Here is a 17,875-nt window from a genome sequence, read left to right on the forward strand (position 1 = left end):
TAATAAAAAAGATACACTAAATTGAAGTTACAAATACAAATGTCGAAGTTGTTATAACAAAAATACAAAATTAGTATTAATGAAACAATGTGTAGAATATGAAAGCTCAACATATGCTGTCATCAAAGATGGACTTGAAATATTGCATAGAATTAGGGAGAATGCCATAAACACCCCTCTTTTTTTTCTCTCTTCCCTAATTTGAATAATATTATTATGAATAAATAATATCTCCTCTCATCTCAACAAAGCAAAGAAATTCCATTTCTTCAGAATTTGGTTTAAAAGGAGTGGAATAACCAAGGAAAAAGAAAGGAAGAGAAGGACCTTTTAGAGAGAGAAAGGAATGTGAGAGGATGAGCATACCTTCTGTTTTCATTTATGTTTATTCCTCTCATTAGATCTTGCTTTACCTTTGATTTCCAATCCTTTTCTTCTTCTTTCCATGGTGAGGAATTAACTGACATTCATGATTGCTCTTATTCTGTTTCTGTTGATTGCTCTGATCTCCCTCAATTCTGCGTTTCAGGTTTGCTGATATTGAATCTTATTGATGAACCAAGGATCCGATAAATCCTACTTAATATTTATTTGATCACTGACTGCTTACCGGATTCCTGCCTGATTTTCTGGATAAGGTATGATTTTTTATTGTTTGTTGGATGAATGAAGGATCCAATCATTTTATTGCAAATCCTGCATTTCGTATTTGATCAGCGGTTTTGTTCTGTTCCCTGATTTTATGGATAAGCTGAAATAAAATTCGTGATTGTTGGTTGGCTATATGTTTATTCTCGGATCTATTAGATTTGGATTTTGATGATCTGCAGCTGAATTGATTCATCCATTGTAGTACTTAATTCAATTTAATTCTGATAATATTTAATCTGCGATTGGATTAATGCTGAATAGGGAGATATTGCTATTCTTTTAATTATAGTCTTTTTTGTGGTTTCATGCGCTATGTTCACGTTCTGATTGAGGATTTCTTGTTTTTGATCTAATCTTCTCCAGTTTGCAGAAAAGATGGAGGTGGATCAAGGTAAGCTCTTTATCGGTGGGATTTCTTGGGACACGAATGAGGATCGTCTTAAAGATTATTTTGAAACATATGGAGATGTTGTGGAAGCAGTGATCATGAAAGACCGAACCACAGGTCGTGCTCGTGGATTTGGCTTTGTTGTCTTTGCAGACCCTGCCGTTGCTGAGAGGGTGGTTAAGGAGAAGCACATGATTGAAGGACGAACTGTAAGTTGGTTTGGTTGCACTACATCGAAATTAGAATGCATAAGAAAAACTCAACTGAGTTGCCAATAGATAGTTGTTTGTTGAAACCAATGCCTTGTTAGAGTAGAAGTTAATTTTTTTATTATACAATGCAAGAGTTACCCGCCTTAGCTTATAGCCAGAAACAAAAGCCAAATGCTTCTTTTGCCTGTAGGTCTGCGTTCCATGATTCTTTCATTATGCGATTCACAGTTGTCTCACATTTTGATGCATTCCTTCCTTTTTTTGTCTACCAGGTTGAAGCCAAGAAAGCTGTTCCAAGGGATGATCAATACCTTATAAACCGAAACAGTGGCAGCATGCAAGGTTCACCAGGAACTGGGCGCACTAAAAAGATATTTGTAGGAGGATTAGCATCTACAGTCACAGAGAATGATTTTAAAACTTATTTTGATCAGTTTGGAATCATAACAGACGTCGTGGTGATGTACGACCACAACACGCAGAGGCCAAGAGGTTTTGGTTTTATAACATATGATTCGGAGGACGCAGTAGATAGGGTTTTGCACAAAACTTTTCATGAACTCAATGGTAAAATGGTCGAGGTAAAGCGAGCAGTTCCCAAAGAGTTGTCTCCAGGGCCTAGCCGGAGCCCGCTTGTTGGTTATAACTATGGGTTTACTAGACCCAACAATTTCCTCAATAGCTATGCCCAGGGATATAATCTTAGCTCAGTTGGAGGTTATGGAGTTAGGATGGATGGTAGATACAGTCCACTGGCTAGTGGTCGAGCTGGTTTCTCACCTTTCGGTTCTCCTGCATATGGGCTGGGTGTCAATATGGAGCAAGGTTTAAGTGGTGGCTTTGGAGGAGGCTCTAACTTCAACAGCAACCTAGGTTATGGCCGTGTTCTGAACCCTTATTTTGCCAATAACCAGAGCAGGTACAACACACCTATTGGTTACAATACAAATAACAGCAGAGGTGAATCTTTTCTAAGCACTTCACCTAGAAGTGTTTGGGGAAACAGTGGACTTAATGCTTCTCCAAATAGTGGCGGCTCTGCTTCATACTTTGGATCTGGAAGTGGTGGTTTCGGAGTCTTTGGAAATAATGTGACAAACTGGGGTACTTCCCCGGTTGCTGGGTCCCTCGGAGGAAGCTCTTCTGGGTACAATGGTGGAAACTTTGGGTATAGAGGTGGAGATAACAGTTTTGCTGCGGGAGCAGGAGGATTTGGAAGAAACACTGGAAATGGTGTGGCCCCAACATCTTCATTCCCTGCCTCAACTGGTGACTATGAGGGATCATATGGGGACTTTTACCGTAGTGGTTCTGTATATGGTGACCCAACTTGGCAAACTACATCTTCTGAGCTCGATAATTCTAATTCGTATGGTTATGGGCTTGGAGACTCAGAAGATGTTGCTGCTAAAGATTCTGAGGATTATGTGGTCGGCTATGACCTTCCAAATAGGCAATCCAGTAGAGGTAATATTTATTTGATTCTTATCTAAGCTGCAACCCTCTTCATCTCCTTATACTTGAGTTCCTTACCTTACGTTAATTTAGTGGATGGACGATTTTGAATCTGATCAATCATTATTACTTTTTTATGCATATATTAGCCTTTTTGCTGTGATTGCAAGGAATGAAACTCATATACTGATATTTTCTTTACTTTCCACTTTATCTAGTTCTCTGGAATTACAAAAACATTGTGTGAAACTTGGTGTTAAGTTTTTCTGGCATTGATTTACTTGTTGATGCATCCGGATTGAAAACTAGAAGCTGTAATTATAGTTAGTGCAGGGCCAGGGAGCATCCGTATTGGTGCATAATAATTAGCCTCGTCTGAAACCTTTACCATTTTTTGTGCCAAGTTGCGAATTCTTATTGAAGCCATCTATGGACCAATCCTTATTTGTTAGCACTTTTTCGTTCATTTGATTGCATTCACTTCAGGTTGCTTTTACTGTCGGGTTCATTTAATTGCATTGCTAATCCACTTGTCTGAGGTTGCTTCGGTCGTCATAATTTGCTCCAACTGAAATCTCTCACTGCATAAATAACTAACTAGCGATAGAAACAACATGAATGTTACGTGTAAAGTTTCTGAGTGCAAAACATGTACCATTGCAAAGTACTAAAGTTAACAAAAGACGTAGAAAGCTCTTGCTTATGACTAATGGTGTTTGATACTTACCCGGAGAAACATTGATTGCTTAGATACTTAAATGAACTTAGACAAGGAGTGATCAAATTATGTTCAATGATTTTGAGCGTTGAGCTAATCTTTTCTCCATTTCTTCAGGTATTGCTGCGTAGGAAACTTCAGTTGTATGAAGATAATGTAGGAGATGGGATTTTTGAGAAGCTGTGGGTTGTGTACATATCCGTCACAGATATATACATAAAGATATATATCTCATGTCATTACAGAGAGCTAACCGGGATGTCGGATTGAAGCATATTTTATGAAGCCTTCTGAATATACAAGGATCAAAATTTTGGTGACGATGTACATCAGATTGCGGGAGGAGGGTCCATACAAGCTTTGATTTCTTGCTGGAAAGGTAGAGAGTTTTTTTTTATTAGTTTTGTACTCATTTTTTCCCCTGTTTTTTGGTTCCAATGTTTGGCTGAAATTTTCCTTATTTTTTTCTTCTCAGTCAGATTGTATGTGTGATTGGTAGATGAGTCAAAACTCTTATTGTACTACCAAATATTATGTTGGAAGGATTTAGGTTGTATTATTACTCCACTAGGAAGATACTTCAAAAATGGAGCAGAGTAAGATCCAACTACAATGGATTCATATTCTTTTTCACACAAACCACATTCACTTCCTTATTTTACTTAAACTTGCAGTCTTCAATAACAATCACACTCATCAATGAAATAATGCACTGCACACCTCAAATAAACACGTGCCCCCCTAAGAACGATCATCTACCAGCATCCACCGGTATCCCTACCGCTAGCCAAGAGCACCTGACGGTTCATCCACCTCACGTGGTTTTCCTGTCTCCTTAGAAATCAAGGATATAGAGGTACGAGCCTATAGAACAGATCATGTTCAAGTAAGGTCGGTCGTGATTGCTTCACAAAGCCGCAAGAAATCGATGGGTGTGATTGTTTTCATCTTATAGAAGTTAGTGAGTTGATTACCAAATTTAGGTCTAAGGAAAAGTGACAAGTAGTGAAGATAATTAAAAAAAGAAGTCAAAGATTTGACCTAGTAGTCGTGTGTGCCAGTGTGCGTATCTTATCCTATACTCCATAAAAGAAGTAAATAAAACAATGATTGAGATATAATATCATATGTATGTTTGCATTTACAATTATTTCCATCTTAAGTGGCCACAATTTCCAGACACAAACTCACATATGCCTATACATGACAGGAATAGATAGGAAAGAATAGAGCAACAAAAGTATGTATGAGTTTGATCTGAGAAAAAATTAGTCAATGAAGCTTCAAGAGCTGCACCTCCAAAATTAAAGACTCCTTGGCATTAGATAGCATGTTTCAACGATGACGACGACGATGAGGACCAAACTGCAACAAAATAACAACAATGAAAGACTACATGATGATAAACACACACACACACACATTGATGTATCATAAATTAAGAAAATATGTAGTAAAGCTTCGGTAGTATATCTACTAGACAAGGTTTCCGGATACAGAGGTACGAGCATATAGAACAGATCACGTTCGAGTAAGGTCGGCTACTACACACTTGTACTTGTAATTTATTCAGTAAGAACTCAATGTGGGGTAGAAATAGTCACAGTTTTAATTGTGTTGGGTGTGATTTTGATATGGGTTTGGTTAATTAGGGATGGTGGTGGGCTATTAGATATAAATGAATGATTAGTAACGGTTGGAAGTTTGAACTGTTCCATGATAGTGGTGGTTTCAGCTGGCATCATGGAACATGCTAATATTAATTAGCCACTGCCAGCTAAATTTCTTTGATTTATCATTATTTTTTATCATTTTTATTTTATAATTATCTCAATTAACTACTGTGGTAATTTGATCAATATTTTAATATGCTACTTCAGCCGAAAGATTTCGACACATCTTTGTTGGATTATGGAGCACTTTTATTCTTTTAAGTTAAAAAAAATTCAAATCTACGTATATTCTTGATGAGATTACTTTACTTCATATTCACCAACTCTACCAACAAAATCACCCCATGTCAAGCCCAAGTTATATTAGAGGATGAACCCTACTTTAGTTAAAGTATTATTTCTACTTTTTATGAGAATGATGGAGAAAGATTGGAAGTATTTTAATTATTGTGACTTTTATTTATTTATTTATTTATTTATTTATTTATTTATTTATGTCTTATACAAATAGGAGTTTTTTTTTATACTCTGATGTTGGGATTTTGATATGAAAATTTATGATTTGAGTGTCTCTATTCGTGTGCATTTGTTTTCAATTATTGTTTTTTTTTTCTTTTTTTAAAAACGGGTATAATTCTTCAATTACTTCATGCTCGTATTTGTGACTTGTACTTTCAATTTAAGGAAAACGTATTACTAACTAAAATAGCGCTTGATCTCGTCTATGCATGAGTTACCTCTTTGGTTAGTCACTATCGAAAGTCTTTGCACACTATTTGGACATTTATATCATTTTAATTGAATAGTCTGCGTAGTACTTTTTTTTATTATATACAAGTAACATTTTGTTTGGAGTTCAACAAAAATGAAAACTTCTATCTTCGGTAATAATTTCCATGGTCCACATGGCAATGGCCAAATTTAGGTCACAGGGAAGAAAATAGAAACCAATTGACTCACCATTTTTTTATCACTTATTTATTACTACGGAGTACTATTTTATTAGTGCATATACATTTATTAAACTGTGGAATAAAACAATAAATATCTCACAAAATATCAAGATTAAAAATTACTCATCTTCAAGAGAGAGAGAAAAACATTAATTAGTATCAAGATTAATTAAACCTATAACATAATTAATTTTGAATAGCCACTCATCATATTAAAGAGGTTAGCTGATATTCAATATTTAATGCACAATGTAGCACTGTAAATTACTTGCAAACAATTAGTTAGGTTCCAAAGTTTATACCAAAACCAATCAAATCTTTGGTGCATCTTTGTAATATGACTTTTAACTTATTTTTTAACTATCTTTTAAAATATTTAAAAGACACCCAAAATTGAAGTTATAAATAAAACAAATGTAAAAGTTGTTATAACATATTAATGAATCAAAGTGAATAAAATGATAGCTCAACATATGCTGTCATCAAAGATGGACTTGAAATATTGCATAGAATTAGGGAGAAAGAATGCCATAAACACCCCTCTCTTTTTTCTCTCTTCCCTAATTTGAATAATATTATTATGAATAAATAATATCTCCTCTCATCTCAACAAAGCAAAGAAATTCCATTTCTTCAGAATTTGGTTTAAAAGGAGTGGAATAACCAAGGAAAAAGAAAGGAAGAGAAGGACCTTTTAGAGAGAGAAAGGAAAGTGAGAGGATGAGCATACCTTCTCTTTTCATTTATGTTTATTCCTCTCATTAGATCTTGCTTTACCTTTGATTTCCAATCCTTTTCTTCTTCTTTCCATGGTGAGGAATTAACTGACATTCATGATTGCTCTTATTCTGTTTCTGTTGATTTCTCTGATCTCCCTCAATTCTGCGTTTCAGGTTTGCTGATATTGAATCTTATTGATGAACCAAGGATCCGATAAATCCTACTTAATATTTATTTGATCACTGACTGCTTACCGGATTCCTGCCTGATTTTCTGGATAAGGTATGATTTTTTATTGTTTGTTGGATGAATGAAGGATCCAATCATTTTATTGCAAATCCTGCATTTCGTATTTGATCAGCGGTTTTGTTCTGTTCCCTGATTTTATGGATAAGCTGAAATAAAATTCGTGATTGTTGGTTGGCTATATGTTTATTCTCGGATCTATTAGATTTGGATTTTGATGATCTGCAGCTGAATTGATTCATCCGTTGTAGTACTTAATTCAATTTAATTCTGATAATATTTAATCTGTGATTGGATTAATGCTGAATAGGGAGATATTGCTATTCTTTTAATTATAGTCTTTTTTGTGGTTTCATGTGCTATGTTCACGTTCTGATTGAGGATTTCTTGTTTTTGATCTAATCTTCTCCAGTTTGCAGAAAAGATGGAGGTGGATCAAGGTAAGCTCTTTATCGGTGGGATTTCTTGGGACACGAATGAGGATCGTCTTAAAGATTATTTTGAAACATATGGAGATGTTGTGGAAGCAGTGATCATGAAAGACCGAACCACAGGTCGTGCTCGTGGATTTGGCTTTGTTGTCTTTGCAGACCCTGCCGTTGCTGAGAGGGTGGTTAAGGAGAAGCACATGATTGAAGGACGAACTGTAAGTTGGTTTGGTTGCACTACATCGAAATTAGAATGCATAAGAAAAACTCAACTGAGTTGCCAATAGATAGTTGTTTGTTGAAACCAATGCCTTGTTAGAGTAGAAGTTAATTTTTTTATTATACAATGCAAGAGTTACCCGCCTTAGCTTATAGCCAGAAACAAAAGCCAAATGCTTCTTTTGCCTGTAGGTCTGCGTTCCATGATTCTTTCATGATGCGATTCACAGTTGTCTCACATTTGATGCATTCCTTCCTTTTTTGTCCACCAGGTTGAAGCCAAGAAAGCTGTTCCAAGGGATGATCAGCACCTAATAAATCGGAACAGTGGCAGCATGCAAGGTTCACCAGGAACTGGGCGCACTAAAAAGATATTTGTAGGAGGATTAGCATCTACAGTCACTGAGAATGATTTTAAAACTTATTTTGATCAGTTCGGTACCATAACAGACGTTGTGGTGATGTATGACTACAACACGCAGAGGCCAAGAGGTTTTGGTTTTATAACATATGATTCGGAGGATGCAGTAGATAGGGTATTGCACAAAACTTTTCATGAACTCAATGGTAAAATGGTTGAGGTAAAGCGAGCAGTTCCCAAAGAGTTGTCTCCGGGGCCCAGCCGGAGCCCCCTTGTTGGTTATAACTATGGGTTTACTAGACCCAGCAATTTCCTCAATAGCTATGCCCAGGGATATAATCTTAGCTCAGTTGGAGGTTATGGAGTTAGGATGGATGGTAGATACAGTCCACTTGCTAGTGGTCGAGCTGGTTTCTCACCTTTCGGTTCTCCTGCATATGGGCTGGGTGTCAATATGGAGCAAGGTTTAAGTGGTGGCTTTGGAGGAGGCTCTAACTTCAACAGCAACCTAGGTTATGGCCGTGTTCTGAACCCTTATTTTGCCAATAACCAGAGCAGGTACAACACACCTATTGGTTACAATACAAATAACAGCAGAGGTGAATCTATTCTAAGCTCCTCACCTAGAAGTGTTTGGGGAAACGGTGGACTTAATGCTTCTCCAAATAGTGGCGGCTCTGCTTCATACTTTGGTTCTGGAAGTGGTGGTTTCGGAGTCTTTGGAAACAATGGGGCAAACTGGGGTACTTCCCCTGTTGCTGGGTCCCTCGGAGGAAACTCTTCTGGCTACAATGGTGGAAACTTTGGCTACAGAGGTGGAGATAACAGTTATGCTGCGGGAGCAGGAGGATTTGGAAGAAACACTGGAACTGGTGTAGCCACAACATCTTCTTTCCCTACCTCAACTGGTGACTATGAGGGGTCCTATGGGGACTTTTACCGTAGTGGTTCTGTATATGGTGACCCAACTTGGCAAACTGCGTCTTCTGAGCTCGATAATTCTAATTCATATAGTTATGGGCTTGGAGACTCAGAAGATGTTGCTGCTAAAGATTCTGAGGATTATGTGGTTGGCTATGACCTTCCAAATAGGCAATCCAGTAGAGGTAATATTTCTTTGATTCTTATCTAAAGCTGCAACTCTCTTTATCTCCTTATACTTGTGGATGGACGATTTTGAACCTGATCAATTATTACTACTTTTGTCTACTTGTTAATCTACTTGTTAATTTTTTGTACCATTTCAGGCTGCTTTTATTGTCAACCCTCATTTAATTGCACTTGTTAATCTACTTGTCTAAGGTTGCTTCGGTTGTCATAGTTTGTAATCTACTTGAAATCTCTCACAGTCTCACTGCATAAAGAAGTAGTAACTAATTAGCAATAGAAGCAACATGAATGTTATGTGTGAAGTTTTCTAGTGCAAAGCATGTACAATTGTAATGTTCCGAAGAAAGCTCTCTCTCTTGACTTATGGTGTTGTTCAATGATTTAGGTGTTGAGCTAATCTTTTCTCCATTTCTTCAGGGATTGCTGCGTAGGAAACTTCAGTGGTATGAAGATAATGTAGGAGATGATATTTTTGAGAAGTTGTGGGTTGTGTACGTATCTGTGACAGATATATACATAAAGATATATATCTCATGTCATTACAGAGAGCTAACAGGGATGTCGTTTGAAATTATAAGGATCGACATTTTGGTGGAGATGTACATCAGATTGCGGGAGGAGGATCCATACAAGCTTTGATTTCTTTCTGGAAAGGTAGATAGTTTTTTATACTCCTATTTTATTTCTTTTTCTTTAATTTTGTACTCATTTTCCCCCCTGTTTTTTGGCTCTAATGACTGCCTGAAAATTTTCTTATTTTTGTCTGGGATTTGTATTCGTCTCAGATTTGTATGTGTGATTGCTAGCGTGATATATAAAAGAGGGAGTTTAGCCTCCTAAGTTTCCCTTCCAATAAAAATACAGATATGATTATATTTATTTTACTGTTTCATTATTACATGTCTCATTGTTGGTTTTTACTTCATGGATGCTTTCATCTTTAGAATATACAGTGTGTTTAAAAGAGGGTGTTTGGCTAACCTTATTTTAGGACAGCTTATCAGCTGCAATAGCTTTTAATATTTACTCCGTTCCATGATAGTTGAGTTCGTATTCCTTTTGGATTGTCCAACGCAGTTGAATTGGCAAAAACTTAACATTTAAACACTCAAATTTTTTATTTTTTTTTTATGTTGATAAAACTAAGGTGTGGCGGAGGGTTCTTTTTATGCAATTAATTGAACTATTTACCAACTTTTGCGGCTACGAATATAGTCAATTAATTCCCCATTCACACCCTATAAATAAATGCATTAATTCCCATTCACATCTATGCGTCCCCACAAAATTATTATTTTTATTTAGTTTTGGGATGGTCCAAAAATATAATCCAATTTTGGATTTGGAATTGGAATTGGAATTGTATTAGGCCATGTTTGGTTGGCGGGAAAGTAAAGTTGGCAAGGAAAATGATTCATGGGAAAATGAATCCCGGGAATATGATTCCTAATAACTTTACTTTCATGTGTTTGAAAAATATCAAGATTTTAAAGTTTATATTTGATTTAAACACAAAACAAAAAATATACTTATCAGTTTTTATTTATAAAAAATAATAATACATATTATTTAATAAATTATTAATTACAATGATAATAATTATATTATTTTATTTATTATTACGATAGATAGTTTAAATATGGATTATACATCATAATATATAATAATAAATAAGATTATTATTATTATTATATTTACTAAATATTTAATTGAATAAATTTTATAATTTAAAATTTTACTACAATTTTATTGTTAATTACTAATTTATAGAGTAATAATTATTATATTATTATATAATTATAATTATATTTAATTATTAAATAAATTATTATTATTATGATAATAAAAATTAAATATAAATATTAATAATATAGTTATAATTATGATAATTTGAATTATAGTTATTTATTATCCTGAAATTAAGTATGGTTTATATTTTTAAATTTATTTTTAAAACATTGTAATAAATGATGATGATGATGATGAAACTATACTATATTGCATTAAATATGTAAGAATCATAAAACTGGGAAAAGGAATAACTAAGAAAAGTTAGGATTCAGAATGCTGGAAAGTTGTACTAACTTTCCTTGTTTCAGGATTTTGATTACTTTCCTAGTTTGATTAAAAACGGAAACAAACACTGGAATTTAAAATTTAAGGAATCAGATTACTTTACCAGACAGAATCCTGTCAACCAAACATGGCCTTAAAGTATTGTTTTACTCGAATATGTATTACTGTTTGTGAAAATGACGTGTGGGGTAGTATATAAAGACAAATAGAACGACTTTTCCATATATCTATTAAAATTTAAATGTATTCTCTTCATTTGTGTGAAATTTGAAAGATGACTAGTTTTATGAGACGTGATGGAGTATTTTCTTTTCTCAACATATTTCATTCGACAATATTTTTCCTATACAAAATGTAAACCTAAAAATGAAACATTTTTGCAGTACATTATTCGCCAATCGACATATGCTAGAATTAACGCATAAAAACAGCATTTTTAACCCAATCAAAAGTTGAATAATTGGTCATGATCAAAACAATTAATTATTTTCAAATAAGATAAATATATTCATATTTTTAATAAAGGCAATAAAGTCGTTTCACATCTTGCCTATTCATATATTTATCGTGATTTAAATCATCTATCAAACAATAAACATAAAATTTATCTTGACTCTAATCATGGTTTTTTTTTATCTTGACATGGCTTTTAATTGTGAGAGTTTATTCGAATAGTAAAAATATTTTGGGCCGTGTATCTTAAATATTGTTAAGAACTAACTGGATATGCATATTTACACAATTCATGTAAGCAACATTATTGGATAGCCATTTCTTTTTTCTTGTTTCTCCTTCTTCAATAAAATATTGGGACAAAATATAATATTGTTAAATGAATTTTTCTCTTAAAACATGGATGATTTTGGTTTTGAGGAATAAAGTTCACAATTAGTGGGCCAACAAACACCATGCTTTATATTTTTAAGTTGAGATAATAGAGTTCTTTACACTTTTTAAAACTATCATCCATGATTAAGCAACTATGCAGCAAAATGGGGATTAGAGTTGAGAACTTGCAAGATGCAATCATATGACCAAATAATGTAACCCAAAATACACAAACTTGATCAATTATGAAACTACTATAATAATAAGATGGTGAACATATGATGGCTGCAAAAACCAGTGGAAATAGACTAAGAGTACATCACAATTAACTCAGATGACACAAGACTCATACAACATACAAGTCAGTAGTATCCCTTTTTTTATAATCTCTAATACATAGCCAGATAAAGTCCCAAACACCAGGTTACATTACATTTAAAATGCTACTACTAGCATTAGTCTCCATTCTAATCACTAAACTCACCTTGTGTATCTTGGGAGAGCCTCACCACCATGCTCAGAAGAAAGCTCTACTTCCATAAAACACACGAGAGCCTGAGTTCTTCGATCCTGGAGTCTTCTGCTCAGAGCTCGTCGAATTCTCTGAGCTGGTCGGCCCGTTCTCAAAGTCCATCGGAAGCTTCATCTTAGCTAAGGATTCAGTGAACTGCTGCATGCTCTTCATGTACATATCCACTATGTCCTGCTGAACCACCTTTGGCTCCGGCACTGTCACAACCGGTTTTGCAGACGTATCACTTGACACCGCACCTGAAGCATTACTGTCGCTGTTTGCAGTTTTTTCCTTGGATTTATCTTTAGGAGGTGAGACGAGTTCCTCACCCTGAGATTTTGAATCTTTCGGAGTCTCACAAGACTGAAAACTCACGGGAGCTGACGCAGAAGAACCTCCATCCGTTGATGCACAGCTCTGAGGAGAATCAACCTTTGGCAAAGGTTTCGAGCTCACAGTTCCCACCGAGAAACTTTCTCCATGCTGAACCTCAGCCTCAGAGCTCACCTGATTTTCAGTATCGGAACTGACCAAGCTGTCCGAGCTTGGTGAGTCCACGTTACTACATGGCATCCCAAAATATTCCTCGACCATCTGGTGATTCTCGTTTGCGACATTAGGGTCGGGGAACTCGATCTTGTCCATGTCATCAGGAACAGACTTGGCAGATTCAGTGTCCTTGGTCACTGAATCACTCTCCGCAGACGTGAGTGGTGCCGGGATTGGAATGACCTCAGGCGGCACTCCAACATAAGAGACGGACAGCTGAACGAATCCTGCAGGTGAGTGGAAAAGATCGGTTGAAGAAAGAGAGAACTCCTTTTCCAACTTACCATTGTTGAGGAGGACTTCAGATATAGGCACCAAAGCAAACCCGAGAAGCTGATCTTCAAGATAATTCCTCACCCTGCTTAGCATCCATATCTCACATTTAAGGGAGGAATCAACTTTGCGAACGTTGAGAATGAGATTCTCGTTGAAAACAGGGTTTGCCCCACCACCGTTGATGATCTTGGTGGAGACTGTCATCTCGGGGTCACTAGTCACACAGAGCTTAGCATAGACGTCTTGTTTTTGATAGATGCAGATGTTGTGGATATCCCGCGCTTGGTGTATGTACACCTTCAGAGCACCGAGAAACTCCTCCACGTTACCAACTGCACTTCCATTCCTCTGGGAATTGATCTCCCTTGTAGAGAGGCTCGACTTTTCTGCCAAATGTTGCTTCTCAGACTCAGGGAAAGAGCTCTTGAGCGGTGAAACAACTGATTGAGGGGAGTCCATGAGTACGGTTCAAAGCAAAAAAACCTGTGCAGAAGATGTCGTTACATACCGCATTAGCAACATATATGCTAGATTGATAACAACATATGATTGAGTATTTGAACAATAAAATAGTCAAACAAGTTCAAGTTAATCAATCCATTAAAATGGTAGTGTAGCATCTATCCGTCCTATTACTGGCGATTACGCTGAATCGTGCTTCTTTTAAGCTAAAAGCAGATCAGTAAGCCCTTCTTTCAACTCTTCACAAGTATTCAAGCAACAAGTTAAACATAACATCCAAGAAAGAAACAACAAAATAGAGTAAAGAACTACATAACAAAAAAAAGGCACACGCCAAATTATAACGTTAAACAAGCAAAAGAGCCGTAAATACCAGCACTAACCAGAAATGCAGCTAATTCAAACAGATCTAACAAAGCCACAGCTCAAGAAACGGCGTATTCGAAAACAAAAAAAAAAGAGCTTAACAAAGCCTATGATCATATCTTAAACAAGGAAATTGAGGCCCATATATAACAAGCACTATGATATTTGGTGAGAACACCTAAAATTCAGGTAAAACAGTGTTGAATCTCTAACTAGGAAAAGCAAAAGGCAACACACAAGCTACAAAAGCGTAAGAAGAAGTCATATGAACATCTAAACTAACCAGTGAAGTGATGAAAATCACACTAAAATCCGAAAACCTTGCACCAAATCAAACTAGGCAACAGGTAAAACTCATCAATCATATGCGAAAGGAGCAGGAAATCAACAGATGTATTTCCCCCAAAATCTTCCAAACCATGTTGGACTCAAAAGGCAAACACCCAAATCCTAAAAATAGACGAAATTCACCAACAAAGTCATAAATTGAATTCACCGAATACCAATAAAGCTACCATCTTTAAAGAAAAACAGCACCACATACATATCCTAAAAAGATATCAAAATATCAACTTCAACAAAAGAATCAAGAAAAAGCAACAAATGAAGATGGAAAGCTGGAAAGAAATAAAGCAAAAGGGATAGAGATACATGAGTTAATAATGATCTCGGGTCTTGCCTTTAATCGATTTTTTCTGCAGAATCTGAGGCTAAAATCCAAAGAAAAAAAAGAGGCTTTTGGGGAAACGGTGGTCAGGCGTGGAATAAGAAGATTGCGGGATTGAAGCCTGTCGGAAAATCCTCTGTCGTTGGAATATATAAGTTGAATTGGAAGAATTGTTTTTTTTATTTTGTGTATTGATTATTTAGAAGTGAATTGGGGGATTGAATAGTGAGGCGATAAGGAAACGTGAGCCAATGAAAAGAGGTTTGAGTGGGACGCACAGTTTGACGACGGACACCGGAGCGTGGGAAGCACGTGCAGCTGCAGTTCCATTTTGTTGAAAAACTTGTACCGCCTTTTTTTCTTGTCGGTATAATCCTACGTTTTACGACTATTCATATTTCGGTTACATGGAATAATGATCATGATAATTGATAACCTTTTTTCTAAAATCTCTCATTATGGTTCGTGCTTAAACTTAAAAAGTGCTATTTTCTCTTTCCACACTTTAGCTCCAAATGAAACATTATACGAAAATCTCAAACTACGACTGCAGAGATTTGAACCCGAGACTTTAAACTCAATTTGAAGACTGACTGAGCTGTCTGTGCGTGAAGTGGCACAAATGAGTATTATGGTTTGTGTTAGTTATGTACAATATCTAGTTGGTGTGTTTGATAATTTAGTTAAAAATCTATCTTATCTTTAATTGATCTTCGGTGCAAAAGAAAGATTAATATGTTAAGTTTTATATGGATTAAAATAACCTCAACAATATATCTTCTCTACTCAAGTAGAGAGTGAGAAAGATGCATTGAAGACGATATTGTACTTTCATATCACAATTTTGGTTTGAACTTCCAAAGCAACTAGTCTCACTTACCAAATGATGCTAAAACATAAGCTTTAAGATGAAATTTTTCGGGTAAAAAAAACATGGATCGTTCCCTAAGATTAACATGTGTATCAAACAAAAGGTAAAAGTCATATAAAAGCTCTTAACTTGCTATAATATATCTACCAAACTTGTCCTAAGTATACATAGTTGATCAAGTTAGTATTTTTGAATCGTAGCTCGCTCTGAAGAGCATAATCAGATTTCTACAATTTCCGTGCTAATATTTTTTAATATGAAAATAAACTGGCTATAAATTTCCAAATTTGAATTCAATATGAAATTATCGAGTTCAACACTAAAACCAAAAATCATTAAATATGTTGTTGCACCGATGACAGTTATAAAATTTATTGTGAAAATTATTAAAGACTCCATGTGTTAATGCGACACACTCACCGTCACCCCATTTTGACATCAACAGTATTAATAATTAATTGATTTGTCCATTACATATTAGTACAATATATATTCTTCACATAAATAATTTCAAAAAAATTCTGAATTTTTTTTTTAGCACCCAACTCTCAATCAATGCAACTGCTCACTAGTCTCAATCGTATAAAACTTTCGATCATGCTATTTTTATATTTAAATCCAAATATAGACGACAAATTATAACTATCTTTTTCGTTAGTAGTATATTTATTTTCCCTTTTCTTTTACCTCGAAATCGATTGCCCATTTGAAGCTTACATAGAACATGTGAGGTATGCAACTTTTGCTGCAACAATCATTTCTTGGAGGAAAAAAATTAAAGTATTATTTTAAAATACTGGAAAGCTGAAGGTCCTCATAATTTTATTGAAAGAAAGTACGTTGAATTTGAAGTTATATTAGAAATTACTACTACTTTTTATGCGAAATTATGAAGCTACAATAGATCACTTTTTTGAGTCATTTTGAAATTAAAGATAAATTGTACTTTCAAGAAAAAGATAAAGAATAAACCTAATTACTTGGAAAGTTGCACACTATGAAAAATTATGTAAATCCTAGTAATTAACATAATAGTGGTGGTAGTTAATCGTGCTTCTATTCCCTATGTATAATAAATAACAAAAGATTATGATTACTATTGGAATATATTTGGATGAATGTGATGATGTAGCTATCTATTTTCCAAAAATCATGATGCCCAAATAACTAAGTTATAATTCCTAATATTAAAAATACACTTGTCCCTATGTCTTGCTAACTCATGTTGTAAAGTGCACGCATGGCTTCCATATTTCTATAAAGTTTGATAATATTGTCAGAAAATTCCTACTTTTTAATGCCAAATATCCCACTAACGCCCTAAATTAAGAACTTTTAATAATTTATGTAAATCATTATAATGGGGTTTTATAACGACCTTTTTGGTCCCAATCAACATCCTTTTTAGCAGTAGGATCACAAATTTCAAATATTATTGCGATGTCACCAATCACAACTTAATCCTATTTTTTCAACAAAGATGAACTTTTAATTTTTTATTTGTCAACTATGACTTTGAATTTTGATACATATTTCATTTTCTTTGATGGGCCTAGAATGTTCTCGGTTTGTTTCCCCTTTCCCTTTATTTTAATTTCGTAACTCAGTAAACTTATTCATAAATTCATTATCAAGTAAAGTTAGTGATATTTAATGAATATAAAATGTAATTATTGGTTGTTACTTGTTGCAGACAAATAATTTCCCATTTCAGTTGGGTCCTTGTAAAATACTACTCCCTCCGTCCCCGAATAAGAGTCGCTAATTTCCATTTTGGGCCGCCCCCATTAAGAGTCACTCTTCATTTTTACCATAAATGGTAGTAGGCCCCACATTCCACTAACTCACTCCACTCACATTTTATTATAAAACCAATATAAAAAAGTGGATCCCACATTCCACTAATTTTTTCAACTAATTTTTCTCTACATTTCTTAAAACTCGTGCCCGGTCAAACAACGATTTCTATTGGGGGATGGAGGGAGTATGATAGATGAGCAGTAGTATCATTTTGGGTTAATAAATTAATTAAATTTTGAGACATAATTGAATCACAAATTGATTGTCTTTCTGTCTTATCTGTCCACAAAAGCCACAACGGTCACTTTGTCGAAGAAAATAATTTGAGTGAT

General features: G+C 35.0%; 3 protein-coding genes across 10 annotated transcripts; 2 read left to right on the plus strand and 1 right to left on the minus strand.

Moving 5' to 3' along the window:
- Positions 1–242: 242 nt before the first annotated feature.
- Positions 243–4,063, plus strand: LOC121757100 (heterogeneous nuclear ribonucleoprotein 1-like). 3 transcript variants are annotated; one of them, XM_042152586.1, is made up of 5 exons: positions 243–448; positions 530–638; positions 1,027–1,248; positions 1,524–2,718; positions 3,542–4,063. In XM_042152586.1, the coding sequence occupies exons 3-5, from the start codon at positions 1,027–1,029 to the stop codon at positions 3,553–3,555; spliced, it is 1,431 nt and encodes a 476-aa protein (XP_042008520.1). In that variant the 5' UTR covers positions 243–448; positions 530–638; the 3' UTR covers positions 3,556–4,063. The 3 variants fall into 3 exon arrangements, with proteins under 3 accessions (XP_042008520.1, XP_042008519.1, XP_042008518.1); XM_042152585.1 differs by having other exon boundaries at positions 244–448; positions 1,022–1,248; XM_042152584.1 differs by having other exon boundaries at positions 245–448; positions 1,015–1,248.
- Positions 4,064–6,673: 2,610 nt separating this feature from the next.
- LOC121756851 (heterogeneous nuclear ribonucleoprotein 1-like) lies at positions 6,674–10,013 on the plus strand. Of its 3 annotated transcripts, none has more exons than XM_042152260.1 (5): positions 6,674–6,862; positions 6,944–7,052; positions 7,429–7,662; positions 7,936–9,130; positions 9,552–10,013. In XM_042152260.1, the coding sequence occupies exons 3-5, from the start codon at positions 7,441–7,443 to the stop codon at positions 9,563–9,565; spliced, it is 1,431 nt and encodes a 476-aa protein (XP_042008194.1). In that variant the 5' UTR covers positions 6,674–6,862; positions 6,944–7,052; positions 7,429–7,440; the 3' UTR covers positions 9,566–10,013. The 3 variants fall into 3 exon arrangements, with proteins under 3 accessions (XP_042008194.1, XP_042008195.1, XP_042008196.1); XM_042152261.1 differs by having other exon boundaries at positions 7,436–7,662; XM_042152262.1 differs by having other exon boundaries at positions 7,441–7,662.
- Positions 10,014–12,342: 2,329 nt separating this feature from the next.
- LOC121759428 lies at positions 12,343–15,086 on the minus strand. Of its 4 annotated transcripts, none has more exons than XM_042155002.1 (2): positions 14,857–15,086; positions 12,343–13,860 (listed from the first exon to the last, which is right to left on the minus strand). In XM_042155002.1, exon 2 carries the CDS (start codon positions 13,834–13,836, stop codon positions 12,556–12,558), a length of 1,281 nt encoding a protein of 426 aa, XP_042010936.1. In that variant the 5' UTR covers positions 13,837–13,860; positions 14,857–15,086; the 3' UTR covers positions 12,343–12,555. The 4 variants fall into 4 exon arrangements, with proteins under 4 accessions (XP_042010936.1, XP_042010934.1, XP_042010935.1 ...); XM_042155000.1 differs by having other exon boundaries at positions 14,885–15,085; XM_042155001.1 differs by lacking the exon at positions 14,857–15,086 and adding an exon at positions 14,489–14,824.
- Positions 15,087–17,875: the final 2,789 nt, after the last annotated feature.

This window comes from Salvia splendens, chromosome 12 (genome assembly GCF_004379255.2).
Source record: "Salvia splendens isolate huo1 chromosome 12, SspV2, whole genome shotgun sequence".
Lineage (NCBI taxonomy): Eukaryota > Viridiplantae > Streptophyta > Magnoliopsida > Lamiales > Lamiaceae > Salvia > Salvia splendens.